This window comes from Pseudophryne corroboree, chromosome 6 (assembly GCF_028390025.1).
Source record: "Pseudophryne corroboree isolate aPseCor3 chromosome 6, aPseCor3.hap2, whole genome shotgun sequence".
Taxonomy (NCBI): domain Eukaryota; kingdom Metazoa; phylum Chordata; class Amphibia; order Anura; family Myobatrachidae; genus Pseudophryne; species Pseudophryne corroboree.
In genome coordinates this window covers 237,506,692-237,526,464 of record NC_086449.1, presented here as the reverse complement: position 1 = coordinate 237,526,464, position 19,773 = coordinate 237,506,692, and the positions used below count along the sequence as shown (strand labels likewise).

General features: G+C 48.3%; 1 protein-coding gene across 1 annotated transcript in view; it reads right to left on the bottom strand.

The window, feature by feature from the left end:
- Window positions 1–19,773, bottom strand: part of ABHD2 (abhydrolase domain containing 2, acylglycerol lipase) — a 133,364-nt gene that overhangs the window by 94,308 nt on the left and 19,283 nt on the right. Inside the window, exons 2-3 of the mRNA XM_063925781.1 lie at window positions 13,944–14,034; window positions 6,620–6,818 (exon numbers count right to left, since the gene is read on the bottom strand). Coding sequence (XP_063781851.1) covers window positions 6,620–6,813 — 194 coding nt within the window. The 5' untranslated portion in view covers window positions 6,814–6,818; window positions 13,944–14,034. The remainder of the gene's footprint in view (window positions 1–6,619; window positions 6,819–13,943; window positions 14,035–19,773) is intronic.

Here is a 19,773-nt window from a genome sequence, read left to right as displayed (position 1 = left end):
GCAAGAGCCCGCAGCCCCCATTTACTCTATTGCCAGTCTGGGTACACGGTGGGCACCACGGCCAGTAGCCGGGTGATCACAGTCCCTTCATGCCACCATCTTGCACCGTCTTCAGCATCTGTTAAGGGGTCGCGGCATGCTGTCGGCGTGGGCTCACACTCTGGGAGTGTGAGAATCACCACCCCAGGAACTCAGTGTCCTGTCAGCTGTGATTACGAACCATTAACTCTGAGGAAGTTGGTTTGGTCCCACCCTGAAGTCCCATGGCGCAGGCAGACTGGTTGCCAAACAGTGTGCCTGAAAATAATAAACTAAAATAAATTTGTGAAGAAAAAACTCTTGAGAGCAACAGAATGCACCCGGCTCCTTGGGCACATTTTCTAAATGGAGTCTGCTAGGAGGGGAATAGAGGGGAGGAGCCAGCACACATTATTAATTTCTTAGCGTGCCAGGCTCCAGTGGACCCGATCTATACTCCATGGTAATAATAAGATTTTACTTACCGATAAATCTATTTCTCGTAGTCCGTAGTGGATGCTGGGGACTCCGTCAGGACCATGGGGATATAGCGGCTCCGCAGGAGACAGGGCACAATAATAAAAGCTTTAGGATCAGGTGGTGTGCACTGGCTCCTCCCCCTATGACCCTCCTCCAAGCCTCAGTTAGGATACTGTGCCCGGACGAGCGTGCATAATAAGGAAGGATATTGAATCCCGGGTAAGACTCATACCAGCCACACCAATCACACCGTACAACCTGTGATCTGAACCCAGTTAACAGTATGATAACAACGAAGGAGCCTCTGAAAAGATGGCTCACAACAAGAATAACCCGATTTTTGTAACAATAACTATGTACAAGTATTGCAGACAATCCGCACTTGGGATGGGCGCCCAGCATCCACTACGGACTACGAGAAATAGATTTATCGGTAAGTAAAATCTTATTTTCTCTGACGTCCTAGTGGATGCTGGGGACTCCGTCAGGACCATGGGGATTATACCAAAGCTCCCAAACGGGCGGGAGAGTGCGGATGACCCTGCAGCACCGAATGAGAGAACTCCATGTCCTCCTCAGCCAGGGTATCAAATTTGTAGAATTTAGCAAACGTGTTTTCCCCTGACCAAGTAACTGCTCGGCAAAGTTGTAAAGCAGAGACCCCTCGGGCAGTCGCCCAAGATGAGCCCCCTTCCTTTTGGAATGGGCTTTTACCGATTTTGGCTGTGGCAGGCCTGCCACAGAATGTGTAAACTGAATTGTATTACAAATCCAGCGAGCAATCGTCTGCTTAGAAGCAGGAGCACCCATCTTGTTGGGTGCATACAGGCTAAACAGCGAGTCAGATTTTCTGACTCCAGCCTTCCTGGAAACATATTTTTCAGGGCCCTGACAACGTCAAGTAACTTGGAGTCCTCCAAGTCCCTAGTACCCGCAGGTACCACAATAGGTTGGTTCATGTGAAAAACAGAAAACACCTTAAGGAGAAATTGAGGACGAGTCCTCAATTCTGCCCTGTCAGAATGAAAAATTAAGTAAGGGCTTTATATATGATAAAGCCGCCAATTCTGACACACGCCTGGCTGAAGCCAGGGCTAATAGCATCGTCACCTTCCATATGAGATATTTTAAGTCCACAGTGGTGAGTGGTTCAAACCAATGTGACTTTAGGAAACTCAAAACAACATTGAGATCCCAAGGTGCCACTGGGGCACAAAAGGAGGCTGTATATGCAGTACCCCTTTTACAAACATCTGAACGTCAGGCACTAAAGCCAGTTCTTTCTGGAAGAAATTCGACAGGGCCGAAATTTGAACCTTAATGGACCCTAATTTTAGGCCCATAGACAGTCCTGTTTTCAGGAAATGTAGGAAACGACCCAGTTGGAATTCCTCTGTAGGGGCCTTCTTGGCCCCACACCACGCAACATATCTTCGCCAAATGCGGTGAAAATGTTTTGCGGTTACATCCTTCCTGTCTTCGACCAGGGTAGGGATGACTTCATCTGGAATGCCCTTTCAGGATCCGGCGTTCAACCGCCATGCCGTCAAACGCGGCCGCGGTAAGTCTTGGAACAGACAAGGCCCCTGCTGGAGCAGGTCCTTTCTTAAAGGTAGAGGCCATGGGTCTTCCGTGAACATCTCTTGAAGTTTCGGGTACCAAGTCCTTCTTGGCCAATCCAGAACCACGAGTATCATTCTTACTCATCTCCCTCTTATGATTCTCAGTACTTTTTGTATGAGAGGCATAGGAGGGAACACATACTCTGACTGGTACATCCACAGTGTTACCAGAGCGTCCACCTCTATTGCCTGAGGGTCCCTTGACCTGGCGCAATATCTAGTTTTTTGTTCAGGCGGGACGCCATCATGTCCACCTTTGGTTTTTCACAACGGTTTACAATCATGTGGAAGACTTCCCGATGAAGTCCCCACTCTCCCGGGTGGAGGTCATGCCTGCTGAGGAAGTCTGCTTCCCAGTTTTCCACTCCCGGAATGAACACTGCTGAGAGTGTTATCACATGATTTTTCGCCCAGCGAAGAATCCTTGCAGTTTCTGCCATTTCCCTCCTGCTTCTTGTGCCGCCCTGTCTGTTTACGTGGGCGACTGCCGTGATGTTGTCCCACTGGATCAATACCGGCTGACCTTGAAGCAGAGGTCTTGCTAAGCTTAGAGCATTGTAAATTGCCCTTAGCTCCAGTATATTTATGTGGAGAGAAGTCTCCAGACTCGATCACACTCTCTGGAAATTTTTTCCTTGTGTGACTGCTCCCCAGCCACTCAGGCTGGCATCCGTGGTCACCAGGACCCAGTCCTGAATGCCGAATCTGCGGCCCTTTCATAGATGAGCACTCTGCAGCTACCGCAGAAGAAACACCCTTGTCCTTGGAGACAGGGTTATCCGCTGATGCATCTGAAGATGCGATCCGGACCATTTTTCCAGCAGATCCCACGTAAAGGTTCTTGCGTGAAATCTACCGAATGGGATCGCTTTGTAAGAAACCATCATTTTTCACAGGATCCTTGTGCAATGATGCACTGATACTTTTCCTGGTTTTAGGAGGTTCCTGACTAGCTCGGATAACTCCCTGGCTTTCTTCTCCGGGAGAAAACATCCTTTTCTGGACTGTGTCCAGAATCATCCCTAGGAACAGTAGACGTGTCGTCGGAAAAAACTGCGATTTTGGAATATTTAGAATCCACTCGTGCTGTCGTAGAACTACTTAAGATAGTGCTACTCCGACCTCCAACTGTTCTCTGGACCTTGCCCTTATCAGGAAAGCGTCCATATTTCTTTTAAGAAGAATCATCATTTCGGCCATTACCTTGGTAAAGACCCGGGGTGCCGTGGACAATCCAAACGGCAGCGTCTGAACTGATAGTGACAGTTCTGTACCACGAACCTGAGGCACCCTTGGTGAGAAGGGCAAATTTGGACATGTAGGTAAGCGTCCCTGATATCCAGTGACACCATATCGTCCCCTTCTTCCTGGTTCGCTATCACTGCTCTGAGTGACTCCATCTTGATTTGAACGCTTGTATGTAAGTGTTCAAATATTTCAGATCTCACCTAGCCGTCTGGCTTCAGTACCACAATATAGTGTGGAATAATACCCCTTCCCTTGTTGTAGAAGGGGTACTTTGATTATCACCTGCTGGGAATACAGCCTGTGAATTGTTCCCAATACTGCCTCCCTGTCGGAGGGAGACGTTGGTAAATCAGACTTCAGGAACTTGTGAGGGGGAGACGTCTCGAATTTCCAATGTACACCTGGGATACTACGTGTAGGATCCGGGAGTCCACTTGTGAGTGAGCCCACTGCGTGCTGAAACTCTTGAGATGACCCCCTACCGCACCTGAGTCCGCTTGTACGGCCCCAGCGTCATGCTGCGGACTTGGCAGAAGCTGTGGAGGGCTTCTGTTCCTGGGAATGGGCTGCCTGCTGCAGTCTTCTTCCCTTTCCTCTACCCCTGGGCAGATATGACTGGCCCTTTTGCCCGCCTGCCCTTATGGGGACGAAAGGACTGAGACTGAAAAGACTGTGTCCTTTTCTGCTGAGATGTGACTTGGGGTAACAAAAGGTGGATTTTTCAGCTGTTGCCATGGCCACCAGGTCCGATGGACCGCCCCTTTATACGGCAATACTTCCATGTGCCGTCTGGAATCTGCATCACCTGACCACTGTCGTCTGGCAGATATGGACATCACATTTACTCTTGATGCCAGAATGCAAATATCCCTCTGCGCATCTCGCATATATAGAAATGCATCCTTAAAATGCTCTATAGTCAATAAAATCTTGTCCCTGTCAAGGGTATCAATATTTTCAGTCAGGAAATCCGACCAAGCCCCCTCAGCGCTGCACATCCAGGCTGAGGCGATTGCTGGTCGTAGTATAACACCAGTATATGTGTATATACTTTTAGGATATTTTTCAGCTTCCTATCAGCTGGCTCCTTGAGGGCTGCCGTATCTGGAGACGGTAACGCCACTTGTTTTTATAAGCGTGTGAGCGCCTTATTCACCCTAAGGTGTGTTTCCCAACTCGCCCTAACTTCTGGCGGGAAAGGGTATACCGCCAATAATTTTCTATCGGAGGAAACCCACGTATCATCACACACTTCATTTAATTTATCTGATTCAGGAAAAACTACAAGTAGTTTATTCACACCCTACATAATACCCTTATTTGTGGTACTTGTAGTATCAGAAATATGTAACACCTCCTTCATTGCCCTTAACATGAAACGTGTGGCCCTAAAGGAATATACGTTTGTTTCTTCACCGTCGACACTGGAGTCAGTGTCCGTGTCTGTGTCGACCGACTGAGGTAAATGGGCGTTTTTACAAGCCCCTGACGGTGTCTGAGACGCCTGGACAGGTACTAATTTGTTTGCCGGCCGTCTCATGTCGTCAACCGACCTTGCAGCGTGTTGACATTATCACGTAATTCCTAAATAAGCCATCCATTCCAGTGTCGACTCCCTAGAGAGTGACATCACCAATACAGGCAATTTGCTCCGCCTCCTCACCAACATCGTCCTCCTACATGTCGACACACACGTACCGACACACAGCACACACACAGGGAATGCTCTGACAGAGGACAGGACCCCACTAGCCCTTTGGGGAGACAGAGGGAGAGTTTGCCAGCACACACCAAAAACGCTATAATTATACAGGGACAACCCCTTATACAAGTGTTTTCCCTTATAGCATTTTTATATATGTAATCATATCGCCAAATAAGTGCCCCCCTCTCTGTTTTAACCCTGTTTCTGTAGTGCAGTGCAGGGGAGAGCCTGGGAGCCTTCCTCACAGCAGAGCTGAGCAGGAAAATGGCGCCGTGTGCTGAGGAGAATAGGCCCCGCCCCCTTTTCGGCGGGCTCTTCTCCCGGAGTTTGTGAGATCTGGCAGGGGTTAAATACATCCATATAGCCTCAAGGGCTATATGTGATGTATTTTAGCCATAAAAAGGTATTATACATTGCTGCCCAGGGCGCCCCCCCCAGCGCCCTGCACCCTCAGTGACAGTTGGTGACTGTTGGTGAAGTGTGCTGACAACAATGGCGCACAGCTGCAGTGCTGTGCGCTACCTTATGAAGACTGAAAGTCTTCTGCCGCCTGTTTCTGGATCTCTGGACCTCTTCAACTTCGGCATCTGCAAGGGGGGTCGGCGGCACGGCTCCGGGACGAACCCCAGGGTGAGACCTGTGTTCCGACTCCCTCTGGAGCTAATGGTGTCCAGTAGCCTAAGAAGCAAATCCATCCTGCACGCAGGTGAGTTTTCTTCTCTCCCCTAAGTCCCTCGTAGCAGTGAGCCTGTTGCCAGCAGGACTCACTGAAAATAAAAAAACCTAACTTAAACTTTTATTCTAAGCAGCTCAGGAGAGCCACCTAGATTGCACCCTTCTCGTCGGGCACAAAAATCTAACTGAGGCTTGGAGGAGGGTCATAGGGGGAGGAGCCAGTGCACACCACCTGATCCTAAAGCTTTTATTATTGTGCCCTGTCTCCTGCGGAGCCGCTATATCCCCATGGTCCTGACGGAGTCCCCAGCATCCACTAGGACGTCAGAGAAATACAATTCCCCAGTATCCATTAGGATGTAACAGAAATGAAGGTGTTTAAGTGAATAATTCAGTAAGGAAAGACAGCTCTTACATGTAATGCACTATTCTTTGTTTGTTTCCACCGATATGGATGACTGGTCCATCATAACTGGCTGATACATACGCAGCCTCACACAACATGCAGAATGTAATCCCCCCCCACCCACACCCATTCAAATGATATACTTTATATTGAGGAAATAGCAGTAATATAATGCGTGTATAAAACATTTTTAGCCCAAAAAAAAAAAAAAAAAAAAAAAGACTGACTGGCCGAGTTGTGCAACCAGAGCCAGGACTAATGTTAATATAATAAGAGGTACAGCAAACTGCTCAATACATACAAAATACAAGAGGTACAGCAAGCAGCTTAGATTCTGGTAAATTATTAACAATTAAGAATCACATTAACGATTTAAACATTAACTATGGACTACTGCAATTCTCTATGCCATCACTGCAGTAAAGCAGATAGCATGCAGCCAGGCGGCAGAAGTGGATGACTCACTCTTTGGTCAGCAAGGGACATGACTTTAACAGGAAGCGTGCTAGAGCAGTGTCTTGGAAAACGAGATCAGGTGGAGCAGTTGGACTTTTTAAGTTCAAGCAGCGTACAATGACATAGAGAGCAGCCGCAACAGCCGCCAGCTTCATCCCGTCAAAGACGGCGGGCATCTCGGGGGTTTCCAACATTGCACTCATCTTGACTGGAAAAAATAGAAAACAATAAAAAATAAGATTTTACTTACCGATAAATCTATTTCTCGGAGTCCGTAGTGGATGCTGGGGTTCCTGAAAGGACCATGGGGAATAGCGGCTCCGCAGGAGACAGGGCACAAAAAGTAAAGCTTTTCCAGATCAGGTGGTGTGCACTGGCTCCTCCCCCTATGACCCTCCTCCAGACTCCAGTTAGGTACTGTGCCCGGACGAGCGTACACAATAAGGGAGGATTTTGAATCCCGGGTAAGACTCATACCAGCCACACCAATCACACCGTACAACCTGTGATCTAAACCCAGTTAACAGTATGATAACAGCGGAGCCTCTGAAAGATGGCTTCCTTCAACAATAACCCGAATTAGTTAACAATAACTATGTACAATTTATGCAGATAATCCGCACTTGGGATGGGCGCCCAGCATCCACTACGGACTCCGAGAAATAGATTTATCGGTAAGTAAAATCTTATTTTCTCTATCGTCCTAGTGGATGCTGGGGTTCCTGAAAGGACCATGGGGATTATACCAAAGCTCCCAAACGGGCGGGAGAGTGCGGATGACTCTGCAGCACCGAATGAGAGAACTCCAGGTCCTCCTTAGCCAGAGTATCAAATTTGTAAAATTTTACAAACGTGTTCTCCCCTGACCACGTAGCTGCTCGGCAAAGTTGTAATGCCGAGACCCCTCGGGCAGCCGCCCAAGATGAGCCCACCTTCCTTGTGGAGTGGGCCTTTACAGATTTAGGCTGTGGCAGGCCTGCCACAGAATGTGCAAGTTGGATTGTGCTACAGATCCAACGAGCAATCGTCTGCTTAGACGCAGGAGCACCCATCTTGTTGGGTGCATACAATATAAACAACGAGTCAGATTTTCTGACTCCAGCTGTCCTTGCAATATATATTTTTAATGCTCTGACAACGTCCAGTAACTTGGAGTCCTCCAAGTCACTTGTAGCCGCAGGCACTACAATAGGCTGGTTCAGATGAAATGCTGACACCACCTCAGGGAGAAAATGCGGACGAGTCCGCAGTTCTGCCCTGTCCGAATGGAAAATCAGATAAGGGCTTTTGTAAGATAAAGCTGCCAATTCTGATACTCTCCTGGCAGAAGCCAGGGCTAGAAGCATGGTCACTTTCCAAGTGAGATATTTCAAATCCACCTTATTTAGTGGTTCAAACCAATGAGATTTTAGAAAGTCAAAAACCACATTGAGATCCCACGGTGCCACTGGAGGCACCACAGGAGGCTGTATATGCAGCACTCCCTTAACAAAGGTCTGGACTTCAGGGACTGAAGCCAATTCTTTTTGAAAGAAAATCGACAGGGCCGAAATTTGAACCTTAATAGATCCCAATTTGAGACCCATAGACAATCCTGATTGCAGGAAATGTAGGAATCGACCCAGTTGAAATTCCTCCGTCGGAGCACTCCGATCTTCGCACCACGCAACATATTTTCGCCAAATTCGGTGATAATGTTGCACGGTTACTTCCTTCCTTGCTTTAATCAAAGTAGGAATGACTTCTTCCGGCATGCCTTTTTCCTTTAGGATCCGGCGTTCAACCGCCATGCCGTCAAACGCAGCCGCGGTAAGTCTTGAAACAGACAGGGACCCTGCTGAAGCAAGTCCCTCCTTAGAGGTAGAGGCCACGGATCTTCCGTGATCATCTCTTGAAGTTCCGGGTACCAAGTCCTTCTTGGCCAATCCGGAACCACTAGTATCGTTCTTACGCCTCTTTGCCGTATAATTCTCAATACTTTTGGTATGAGAGGCAGAGGAGGAAACACATACACCGACTGGTACACCCAAGGCGTTACCAGCGCGTCCACAGCTATTGCCTGCGGATCTCTTGACCTGGCGCAATACCTGTCCAGTTTTTTGTTGAGGCGAGACGCCATCATGTCCACCATTGGTCTTTCCCAACGGGTTACCAGCATGTGGAAGACTTCTGGATGAAGTCCCCACTCTCCCGGGTGAAGATCGTGTCTGCTGAGGAAGTCTGCTTCCCAGTTGTCCACTCCCGGGATGAACACTGCTGACAGTGCCATCACATGATTCTCTGCCCAGCGAAGAATCCTTGCAGCTTCTGCCATTGCACTCCTGCTTCTTGTGCCGCCCTGTCTGTTCACATGGGCGACTGCCGTGATGTTGTCCGACTGGATCAACACCGGTTTTCCCTGAAGCAGAGGTTCTGCCTGGCTTAGAGCATTGTATATTGCTCTTAGTTCCAGAATGTTTATGTGAAGAGACGTTTCCAGACTCGTCCATACTCCCTGGAAGTTTCTTCCTTGTGTGACTGCTCCCCAGCCTCTCAGGCTGGCGTCCGTGGTCACCAGGATCCAATCCTGTATGCCGAATCTGCGGCCCTCCAATAGATGAGGACTCTGCAACCACCACAGAAGAGACACCCTTGTCCTTGGAGACAGGGTTATCCGTAGGTGCATCTGAAGATGCGACCCTGACCATTTGTCCAACAGATCCCTTTGGAAAATTCTTGCGTGGAATCTGCCGAATGGAATTGCTTCGTAAGAAGCCACCATTTTTCCCAGGACTCTTGTGCATTGATGTACAGACACCTTTCCTGGTTTTAGGAGGTTCCTGACAAGCTCGGATAACTCCTTGGCTTTTTCCTCCGGGAGAAAAACCTTTTTCTGAACCGTGTCCAGAATCATCCCTAGGAACAGCAGACGAGTTGTCGGCATTAACTGGGATTTTGGAATATTCAGAATCCACCCGTGCTGTTTTAGCACTTCTTGAGACAGTGCTAATCCCATCTCTAGCTGTTCTCTGAACCTTGCCCTTATTAGGAGATCGTCCAAGTATGGGATAATTAATATGCCTTTTCTTCGAAGAAGAATCATCATCTCGGCCATTACCTTTGTAAAGATCCGAGGTGCCGTGGACAATCCGAACGGCAGCGTCTGAAACTGATAGTGACAGTTTTGTACAACGAACCTGAGGTACCCCTGGTGTGAGGGGTAAATTGGAACGTGGAGATACGCATCCTTGATGTCCAAGGATACCATAAAGTCCCCCTCTTCCAGGTTCGCTATCACTGCTCTGAGTGACTCCATCTTGAACTTGAACTTCTTTATGTACAGGTTCAAGGACTTCAGATTTAGAATAGGCCTTACCGAGCCATCCGGCTTCGGTACCACAAAAAGAGTGGAATAATACCCCTTCCCTTGTTGTAGAAGAGGTACCTTGACTATCACCTGCTGAGAGTACAGCTTGTGAATGGCTTCCAAAACCGTCTCCCTTTCGGAGGGGGACGTTGGTAAAGCAGACTTCAGGAAACGGCGAGGTGGATCTGTCTCTAATTCCAACCTGTACCCTTGAGATATTATCTGCAGGATCCAGGGATCTACCTGCGAGTGAGCCCACTGCGCGCTGTAATTTTTGAGACGACCGCCCACCGTCCCCGAGTCCGCTTGAGAAGCCCCAGCGTCATGCTGAGGCTTTTGTAGAAGCCGGGGAGGGCTTCTGTTCCTGGGAAGGAGCTGCGGGTTGCTGTCTCTTCCCTCGACCTCTGCCTCGTGGCAGATATGAATAGCCCTTTGCTCTCTTATTTTTAAAGGAACGAAAGGGCTGCGGTTGAAAAGTCGGTGCCTTTTTCTGTTGGGGAGTGACTTGAGGTAGAAAGGTGGATTTCCCGGCTGTAGCCGTGGCCACCAAATCTGATAGACCGACTCCAAATAACTCCTCCCCTTTATACGGCAAAACTTCCATATGCCGTTTTGAATCCGCATCGCCTGTCCACTGTCGCGTCCATAAAGCTCTTCTGGCCGAAATGGACATAGCACTTACCCGTGATGCCAGTGTGCAGATATCCCTCTGTGCATCACGCATATAAAGAAATGCATCCTTTATTTGTTCTAACGACAGTAAAATATTGTCCCTGTCCAGGGTATCAATATTTTCAATCAGGGACTCTGACCAAACTACCCCAGCACTGCCCATCCAGGCAGTCGCTACAGCTGGTCGTAGTATAACACCTGCATGTGTGTATATACTTTTTTGGATATTTTCCATCCTCCTATCTGATGGATCTTTAAGTGCGGCCGTCTCAGGAGAGGGTAACGCCACTTGTTTAGATAAGCGTGTTAGCGCCTTGTCCACCCTAGGAGGTGTTTCCCAGCGCTCCCTAACCTCTGGCGGGAAAGGGTATAATGCCAATAATTTCTTTGAAATTATCAGCTTTTTATCAGGGGCAACCCACGCTTCATTACACACGTCATTTAATTCTTCTGATTCAGGAAAAACTATAGGTAGTTTTTTCACACCCCACATAATACCCTGTTTAGTGGTACCTGTAGTATCAGCTAAATGTAACGCCTCCTTCATTGCCAAAATCATATAACGTGTGGCCCTACTGGAAAATACGGTTGATTCGTCACCGTCACCACTGGAGTCAGTGCCTGCGTCTGGGTCTGTGTCGACCGACTGAGGCAAAGGGCGTTTCACAGCCCCTGACGGTGTTTGAGTCGCCTGGACAGGCACTAATTGATTGTCCGGCCGCCTCATGTCGTCAAACGACTGCTTTAGCGTGTTGACACTATCCCGTAGTTCCATAAATAAAGGCATCCATTCTGGTGTCGACTCCCTAGGGGGTGACATCCTCATATTTGGCAATTGCTCCGCCTCCACACCAATATCGTCCTCATACATGTCGACACACACGTACCGACACACAGCAGACACACAGGGAATGCTCCTAACGAAGACAGGACCCACTAGCCCTTTGGGGAGACAGAGGGAGAGTTTGCCAGCACACACCAAAAGCGCTATATATATATCAGGGATAGCCTTATAATAAGTGCTCCCTTATAGCTGCTTTGTTATATCAAAATATCGCCATAAATTTGCCCCCCCCTCTCTGTTTTACCCTGTTTCTGTAGTGCAGTGCAGGGGAGAGACTTGGGAGCCGTCCTGACCAGCGGAGCTGTGAGAGGAAATGGCGCCGTGTGCTGAGGAGATAGGCCCCGCCCCTTTTCTGGCGGGCTCGTCTCCCGCTATTTAGAGAAATCAGGCAGGGGTTAAATATCTCCATATAGCCTCTAGGGGCTATATGTGAGGTATTTTTAGCCTTTATATAGGTTACATTTGCCTCCCAGGGCGCCCCCCCCCAGCGCCCTGCACCCTCAGTGACCGCGTGTGAAGTGTGCCGAGAGGAAAATGGCGCACAGCTGCAGTGCTGTGCGCTACCTTTAGAAGACTGCAGGAGTCTTCAGCCGCCGATTCTGGACCTCTTCTGACTTCAGCATCTGCAAGGGGGCCGGCGGCGCGGCTCCGGTGACCATCCAGGCTGTACCTGTGATCGTCCCTCTGGAGCTTGATGTCCAGTAGCCAAGAAGCCAATCCATCCTGCACGCAGGTGAGTTGACTCCTTCTCCCCTCAGTCCCTCGCTGCAGTGATCCTGTTGCCAGCAGGAATCACTGTAAAATAAAAAACCTAGCTAAACTTTTTCTAAGCAGCTCTTTAGGAGAGCCACCTAGATTGCACCCTTCTCGGCCGGGCACAAAAATCTAACTGGAGTCTGGAGGAGGGTCATAGGGGGAGGAGCCAGTGCACACCACCTGATCTGGAAAAGCTTTACTTTTTGTGCCCTGTCTCCTGCGGAGCCGCTATTCCCCATGGTCCTTTCAGGAACCCCAGCATCCACTAGGACGATAGAGAAAGATCAATACAGTGTAAGGCTCTGCAGTAGTAGTGGTAACTCAGTTAGCTTTGTGATTAACCAGTGTGTTTAATCAGGAGCTATAAATGTAAACAGACAATGCATGATTCTTAATAGTGACGAAGACATTCTCACAGATGCTGGAAGACTGAAAAGGTGTGTTGCAGCATCTGACAGCAGTGTTTCCATATTCGACACACGCTGTTTTGGAGGATTTGTCAGAACACATGGGGGGTCATTCCGACCCATTCGCATGCAGCGGTTTTTCGATGCGGTGCGAACGGGTGCAGAATGCGCATGCGCAGTGCGTGACGTTGCCCGGCGACCGTTACGTCACTGCTACAGACGGAAGCGGTCGCTCTGGCGACCGCTAAGAAGATTGACAGGAAGGAGGCGTGGATGGGCGGATCCGTACGGTTTGGAGCAGTTTTCGGGGAGTGGCGAGTAAAACACAGGCGTGTCCAGGACAACGGAGGGTGGAGGAGTAACGTCAAAGCCGGGCCCATCATCGTGGGATCCATCGCACAGGGTAAGTATGTCCAGGGCTGGTCTAGTTTTGTTTGAAATTTTTTTAGCTTAGCAGGGCTGCACAAGCGATCGCAGACCTGCTATGCTAAAATACACTCCCACATAGGCGTGGACTATTGATCGCAGCAGCAGCAAAAAGTTGCTGGCTGCGATCAACTCGGAATGACCACCATGGTTATGACAAGCAAATAGGTCAAGCGCCTTTTAAATGGTTAATAAAAGGTAACACGAAGAATTCGGGTGGTCTTCAGTTTGCCGGCTGTCGGGATCCCGGCGCACAGTATACCAGCGCTGGAATCCCGACACTTTTTCTCCCTCTTGGGGGTCCATGACCCCCCCTGGAGGGAGAATAGATAGCGTGGCGCGCGCCACCATTGCCGCAGCGTGGCGAGCGCAGTAAGCCCACAAGAGGCTCATTTGCACTCGCCCGGCTGTTGGTATGCTGGCGGTCGGGATTCCGGCGCCGTTATGCTGGTCGCCGGGAGCCCGGCTGCCGGCATACCCTACTACACCCCAGGAACTCACAATACCCTGTTTAAAAAGTAAATTATAACACAAAAGGGTTTTTTTGGTTGTTTTTCAAAAGCATCCTAAGATACATATAAATATATGTATAACCAGTCTTTTATTTATTTTTTCAAGTTTAAAATAAAAGTGAATGTTTTAAAAATATATTTATTTTGTTATGTTCTCGGAGATGGGTCCACCATTACCCAAATTTTATTTATTAATATCATTCAGAGCTAAATGTCTATGTATAATATATAAATTACTAAAATAGGAGAGAAGCTTGGAAATATCTAAAAATAACTAATCGGAAAAAAAATTACAAAAGTACTGTACATTACACCGGATGTAAAAAAACTCATAATGAAATCAACATTCACATTCAAGGTACAATCTTACCGGTTTCAGAAGATCTTTCAAACAGAAGTTCTTTAGACTTTTAGTTGAACACAATGAAAGAGAAGGCTCACAGTGATAAAGTCAATTTATTCTAGAAGTGGGGAAAAAAATAAGAATTTACTTACCGATAATTCTATTTCTCGGAGTCCGTAGTGGATGCTGGGGTTCCTGAAAGGACCATGGGGAATAGCGGCTCCGCAGGAGACAGGGCACAAAAAGTAAAGCTTTAGGATCAGGTGGTGTGCACTGGCTCCTCCCCCTATGACCCTCCTCCAAGCCTCAGTTAGGATACTGTGCCCGGACGAGCGTACACAATAAGGAAGGATTTTGAATCCCGGGTAAGACTCATACCAGCCACACCAATCACACTGTACAACCTGTGATCTGAACCCAGTTAACAGTATGATAACAGCGGAGCCTCTGAAAAGATGGCTCACGACAATAATAACCCGATTTTTGTAACTATGTACAAGTATTGCAGATAATCCGCACTTGGGATGGGCGCCCAGCATCCACTACGGACTCCGAGAAATAGAATTATCGGTAAGTAAATTCTTATTTTCTCTATCGTCCTAGTGGATGCTGGGGTTCCTGAAAGGACCATGGGGATAATACCAAAGCTCCCAAACGGGCGGGAGAGTGCGGATGACTCTGCAGCACCGAATGAGAGAACTCCAGGTCCTCCTTAGCCAGGGTATCAAATTTGTAGGATTTTACCAACGTGTTTGCCCCTGACTAAATAGCCGCTCGGCAAAGTTGTAAAGCCGAGACCCCTCGGGCAGCCGCCCAAGATAAGCCCACCTTCCTTGTGGAATGGGCATTTACATATTTTGGCTGTGGCAGGCCTGCCACAGAATGTGCAAGCTGAATTGTATTACACATCCAACTAGCAATAGTCTGCTTAGAAGCAAGAGCACCCAGTTTGTTGGGTGCATACAGGATAACAGCAAGTCAGTTTTCCTGACTCCAGCCGTCCTGGAACCTATATTTACAGGGCCCTGACAACATCTAGCAACCTGGAGTCCTCCAAGTCCCTAGTAGGCGCAAGGCACCAAAATAAGCTGGTTCAGGTGAAACACTGACACCACCTTAGGGAGAGAACTGGGGACGAGTCCGCAGCTCTGCCCTGTCCAAATGGACAACCAGATATGGGCTTTTTTGAGAAAAAAACCACCAATTTGACACTCGCCTGGTCCAGGCCAGGGCCAAGAGCATGGTCACTTTTCATGTGAGATGCTTCAAATCCACAGATTTGACTGGTTTTAAACCAATGTGATTTGAGGAATCCCAGAACTACGTTGAGATCCCACAGTGCCACTGGAGGCACAAAAGGGGGTTGTATATGCAATACTCCCTTGACAAACTTCTGGACTTCAGGAACTGAAGCCACTTCTTTCTGGAAGAAAATCGACAGGGCCGAAATTTGAACCTTAATGGACCCCACTTTGAGGCCCATAGACACTCCTGTTTGCAGGAAATGCAGGAATCGACCGAGTTGAAATTTCTTCGTGGGGCCTTTCTGGCCTCACACCACGCAACATATTTTTGCCACATGTGGTGATAATGTTGTGCGGTCACCTCCTTTCTGGCTTTGACCAGGGTAGGAATGACCTCTTCCGGAATGCCTTTTTCCCTTAGGATCCGGCGTTCCACCGCCATGCCGTCAAACGCAGCTGCGGTAAGTCTTGGAACAGACATGGTACTTGCTGAAACAAGTCCCTTCTTAGCGGCAGAGGCCATAAGTCCTCTGTGAGCATCTCTTAAAGTTCCGGGTACCAAGTCCTTCTTGGCCAATCCGGAGCCATGAGTATAGTTCTTACTCCTCTACGTCTTATAAGTCTCAGTACCTTAGGTATGAGAAGCAGAGGATGGAACACATACACCGACTGGTACATCCATGGTGTTACCAGAACGTCCACAGCTATTGCCTGAGGGTCTCTTAACCTGGCGCAATACCTGTCCCGTTTTTTGTTCAGACGGGACGCCATCATGTCCACCTTTGGTATTTCCCAACGGTTTACAATCATGTGGAAAACTTCCCGATGAAGTTTCCACTCTGCCGGGTGGAGGTCGTGCCTGCTGAGGAAGTCTGCTTCCCAGTTTCCATTCCCGGAATGAAACACTGCTGACAGTGCTATCACATGATTTTCCGCCCAGCGAAAAGTCCTTGCAGTTTTTGCCATTGCCCTCCTGCTTCTTGTGTCGCCCTGTCTATTTACGTGGGCGACTGCCGTGATGTTTTTCCACTGGATCAATACCGGCTGACCTTGAAGCAGAGGTCTTGCTAAGCTTAGAGTATTATAAATTTACCCTTAGCTCCAGTATATTTATGTGGAGAAAAGTCTCCAGACTTGATCACACTCCCTGGAAATTTTTTCCTTGTGTGACTGCTCCCCAGCCTCTCGGGCTGGCCTCCGTGGTCACCTGCATCCAATCCTGAATGCCGAATCTGCGGCCCTCTAGAAGATGAGCACTCTGTAACCACCACAGGAGAGACACCCTTGTCCTTGGATATAGGGTTATCCGCTGATGCATCTGAAGATGCGATCCGGACCATTTGTCCAGCAGATCCCACTGAAAATTTTTTGCGTGAAATCTGCCGAATGGAATTGCTTCGTAGGAAGTCACCATCTTTACCAGGACCCTTGTGCAATGATGCACTGATTTTAGGAGGTTCCTGACTAGCTCGGATAACTCCCTGGCTTTCTCTTCCGGGAGAAACACCTTTTTCTGGACTGTGTCCAGAATCATCCCTAGGCACAGCAGACTTGTCGTCGGGATCAGCTGCGATTTTGGAGTATTTAGAATCCACCCGTGCTGTTGTAGCAGTATCCGAGATAGTGCTACTCCGATCTCCAACTGTTCCCTGGACTTTGCCCTTATCAGGAGATCGTCCAAGTAAGGGATAATTAAGACGCCTTTTCTTCGAAGAAGAATCATCATTTCGGCCATTACCTTGGTAAAGACCCGGGGTGCCGTGGACAATCCAAACGGCAGCGTCTGAAACTGATAGTGACAGTTCTGTACCACGAACCTGAGGTACCCTTAGTGAGAAGGGCAAATTTTGGACATGGAGGTAAGCATCCCTGATGTCTCGGGACACTATATAGTCCCCTTCTTCCTGGTTCGTTATCACTGCTCTGAGTGACTCCATCTTGATTTGAACCTTTGTAAGTGTTCAAATTTTTTTAGATTTAGAATAGGTCTCACCTAGCCTTCTGGCTTCAGTACCACAATATAATGTGGAATAATACCCCTTTTCTTGTTGTAGGAGGGGTAATTTGATTATCACCTGCAGGGAATACAGCTTGTGAATTGTTTCCCATACTGCCTCCTTGTCGGAGGGAGACCTTGGTAAATCAGACTTCAGGAGCCTGCGAAGGGGAAACGTCTCGACATTCCAATCTGTACCCCTGGGATACTACATGTAGGATCCAGGGGTCCTGTACGGTCCCAGCGTCATGCTGAGAGCTTGGCAGAAGCGGTGGAACGCTTCTGTTCCTGGGAATGGGCTGCCTGCTGCAGTCTTCTTCCCTTTCCTCTATCCCTGGGCAGATATGACTCTTATAGGGACGAAAGGACTGAGGCTGAAAAGACGGTGTCTTTTTCTGCAGAGATGAGACTTAGGGTAAAAACGGTGGATTTTCCAGCAGTTGCCGTGGCCACCAGGTCCGATGGACCGACCCCAAATAACTCCTCTTCCTTTATACGGCAATACACCTTTGTGCCGTTTGGAATCTGCATCACCTGACCACTGTCGTGTCTATAAACATCTTCTGGCAGATACGGACATCGCACTTACTCTTGATGCCAGAGTGCAAATATCCCTCTGTGCATCTCGCATATATAGAAAATGCATCCTTTAAATGCTCTATAGTCAATAAAATACTGTCCCTGTCAAGGGTATCAATATTTTTAGTCAGGGAATCCGACCAAGCCACCCCAGCTCTGCACATCCAGGCTGAGGCGATCGCTGGTCGCAGTATAACACCAGTATGTGTGTATATACTTTTTATGATATTTTCCAGCCTCCTGTCAGCTGGCTCCTTGAGGACGGCCCTATCTATAGACGGTACCGCCACTTGTTTTGATAAGCGTGTGAGCGCCTTATCCACCCTAAGGGGTGTTTCCCAACGCGCCCTAACTTCTGGCGGGAAAGGGTATACCGCCCATAATTTTCTATCGGGGGGAACCCACGCATCATCACACACTTCATTTAATTTATCTGATTCAGGAAAAACTACGGTAGTTTTTTCACATCCCACATAATACCCTCTTTTGTGGTACTTGTAGTATCAGAAATATGTAACACCTCCTTCATTGCCCTTAACGTGTGGCCCTAATAAGGAATACGTTTGTTTATTCACCGTCGACACTGGATTCAGTGTCCGTGTCTGTGTCGACAGACTAAAGTAAACGGGCGTTTTAAAACCCCTGACGGTGTTTCTGAGACGTCTGGACCGGTACTAATTGTTTGTCGGCCGTCTCATGTCGTCAACCGACCTTGCAGCGTGTTGACATTATCACGTAATTCCCTAAATAAGCCATCCATTCCGGTGTCGACTCCCTAGAGAGTGACATCACCATTACAGGCAATTGCTCCGCCTCCTCACCAACATCGTCCTCATACATGTCGACACACACGTACCGACACACAGCACACACAGGGAATGCTCTGATAGAGGACAGGACCCACTAGCCCTTTGGAGAGACAGAGGGAGAGTTTGCCAGCACACACCAAAAACGCTATAATTATATAGGGACAACCTTATATAAGTGTTTTCCCTTATAGCATCTTTTATATATTTCTAACGCCAAATTAGTGCCCCCCCTCTCTGTTTAACCCTGTTTCTGTAGTGCAGTGCAGGGGAGAGCCTGGGAGCCTTCCCTCCAGCCTTTCTGTGAGGGAAAATGGCTCTGTGTGCTGAGGAGATAGGCCCCGCCCCTTTTTCGGCGGGCTCGTCTCCCGCTCTTTAATGGATTCTGGCAGGGGTTAAATATCTCCATATAGCCCCCGGAGGCTATATGTGAGGTATTTTTAGCCAAAAAAGGTTTTCATTTGCCTCCCAGGGCGCCCCCCTCCAAGCGCCCTGCACCCTCAGTGACTGCCGTGTGAAGTGTGCTGAGAGGAAATGGCGCACAGCTGCAGTGCTGTGCGCTACCTTAAGAAGACTGAGGAGTCTTCTGCCGCCGATTCTGGACCTCTTCTCGTTTCAGCCAGGCTGTACCTGTGATCGTCCCTCTGGAGCTAATGTCCAGTAGCCAAAGAAGCCAATCCATCCTGCACGCAGGTGAGTTCACTTCTTCTCCCCTAAGTCCCTCGTTGCAGTGATCCTGTTGCCAGCAGGACTCACTGTAAAATAAAAAAACCTAAGCTAAACTTTTCTAAGCAGCTCTTTAGGAGAGCCACCTAGATTGCACCCTTCTCGGCCGGGCACAAAAATCTAACTAACTGAGGCTTGGAGGAGGGTCATAGGGGGAGGAGCCAGTGCACACCACCTGATCCTAAAGCTTTACTTTTTGTGCCCTGTCTCCTGCGGAGCCGCTATTCCCCATGGTCCTTTCAGGAACCCCAGCATCCACTAGGACGATAGAGAAATATGTATTAAAAAAAATGTACACAGCATATAGGTAATTAAGATGAGAAAAAGGTAACTTAAGGTCCATACACATTAGACGATGTAGCTCAGTAAGCCTTAAGTGACTTCACTTTATAGTAGTTTCTCTTTAAATTCAGCAAACAAGCTTTCTTTATCAGATACAGCTACTTGCCTTCTCTGTGTTCTGTCATTCAGCATAAGAAAGGTATGTGACAAATGCAAACATTTTA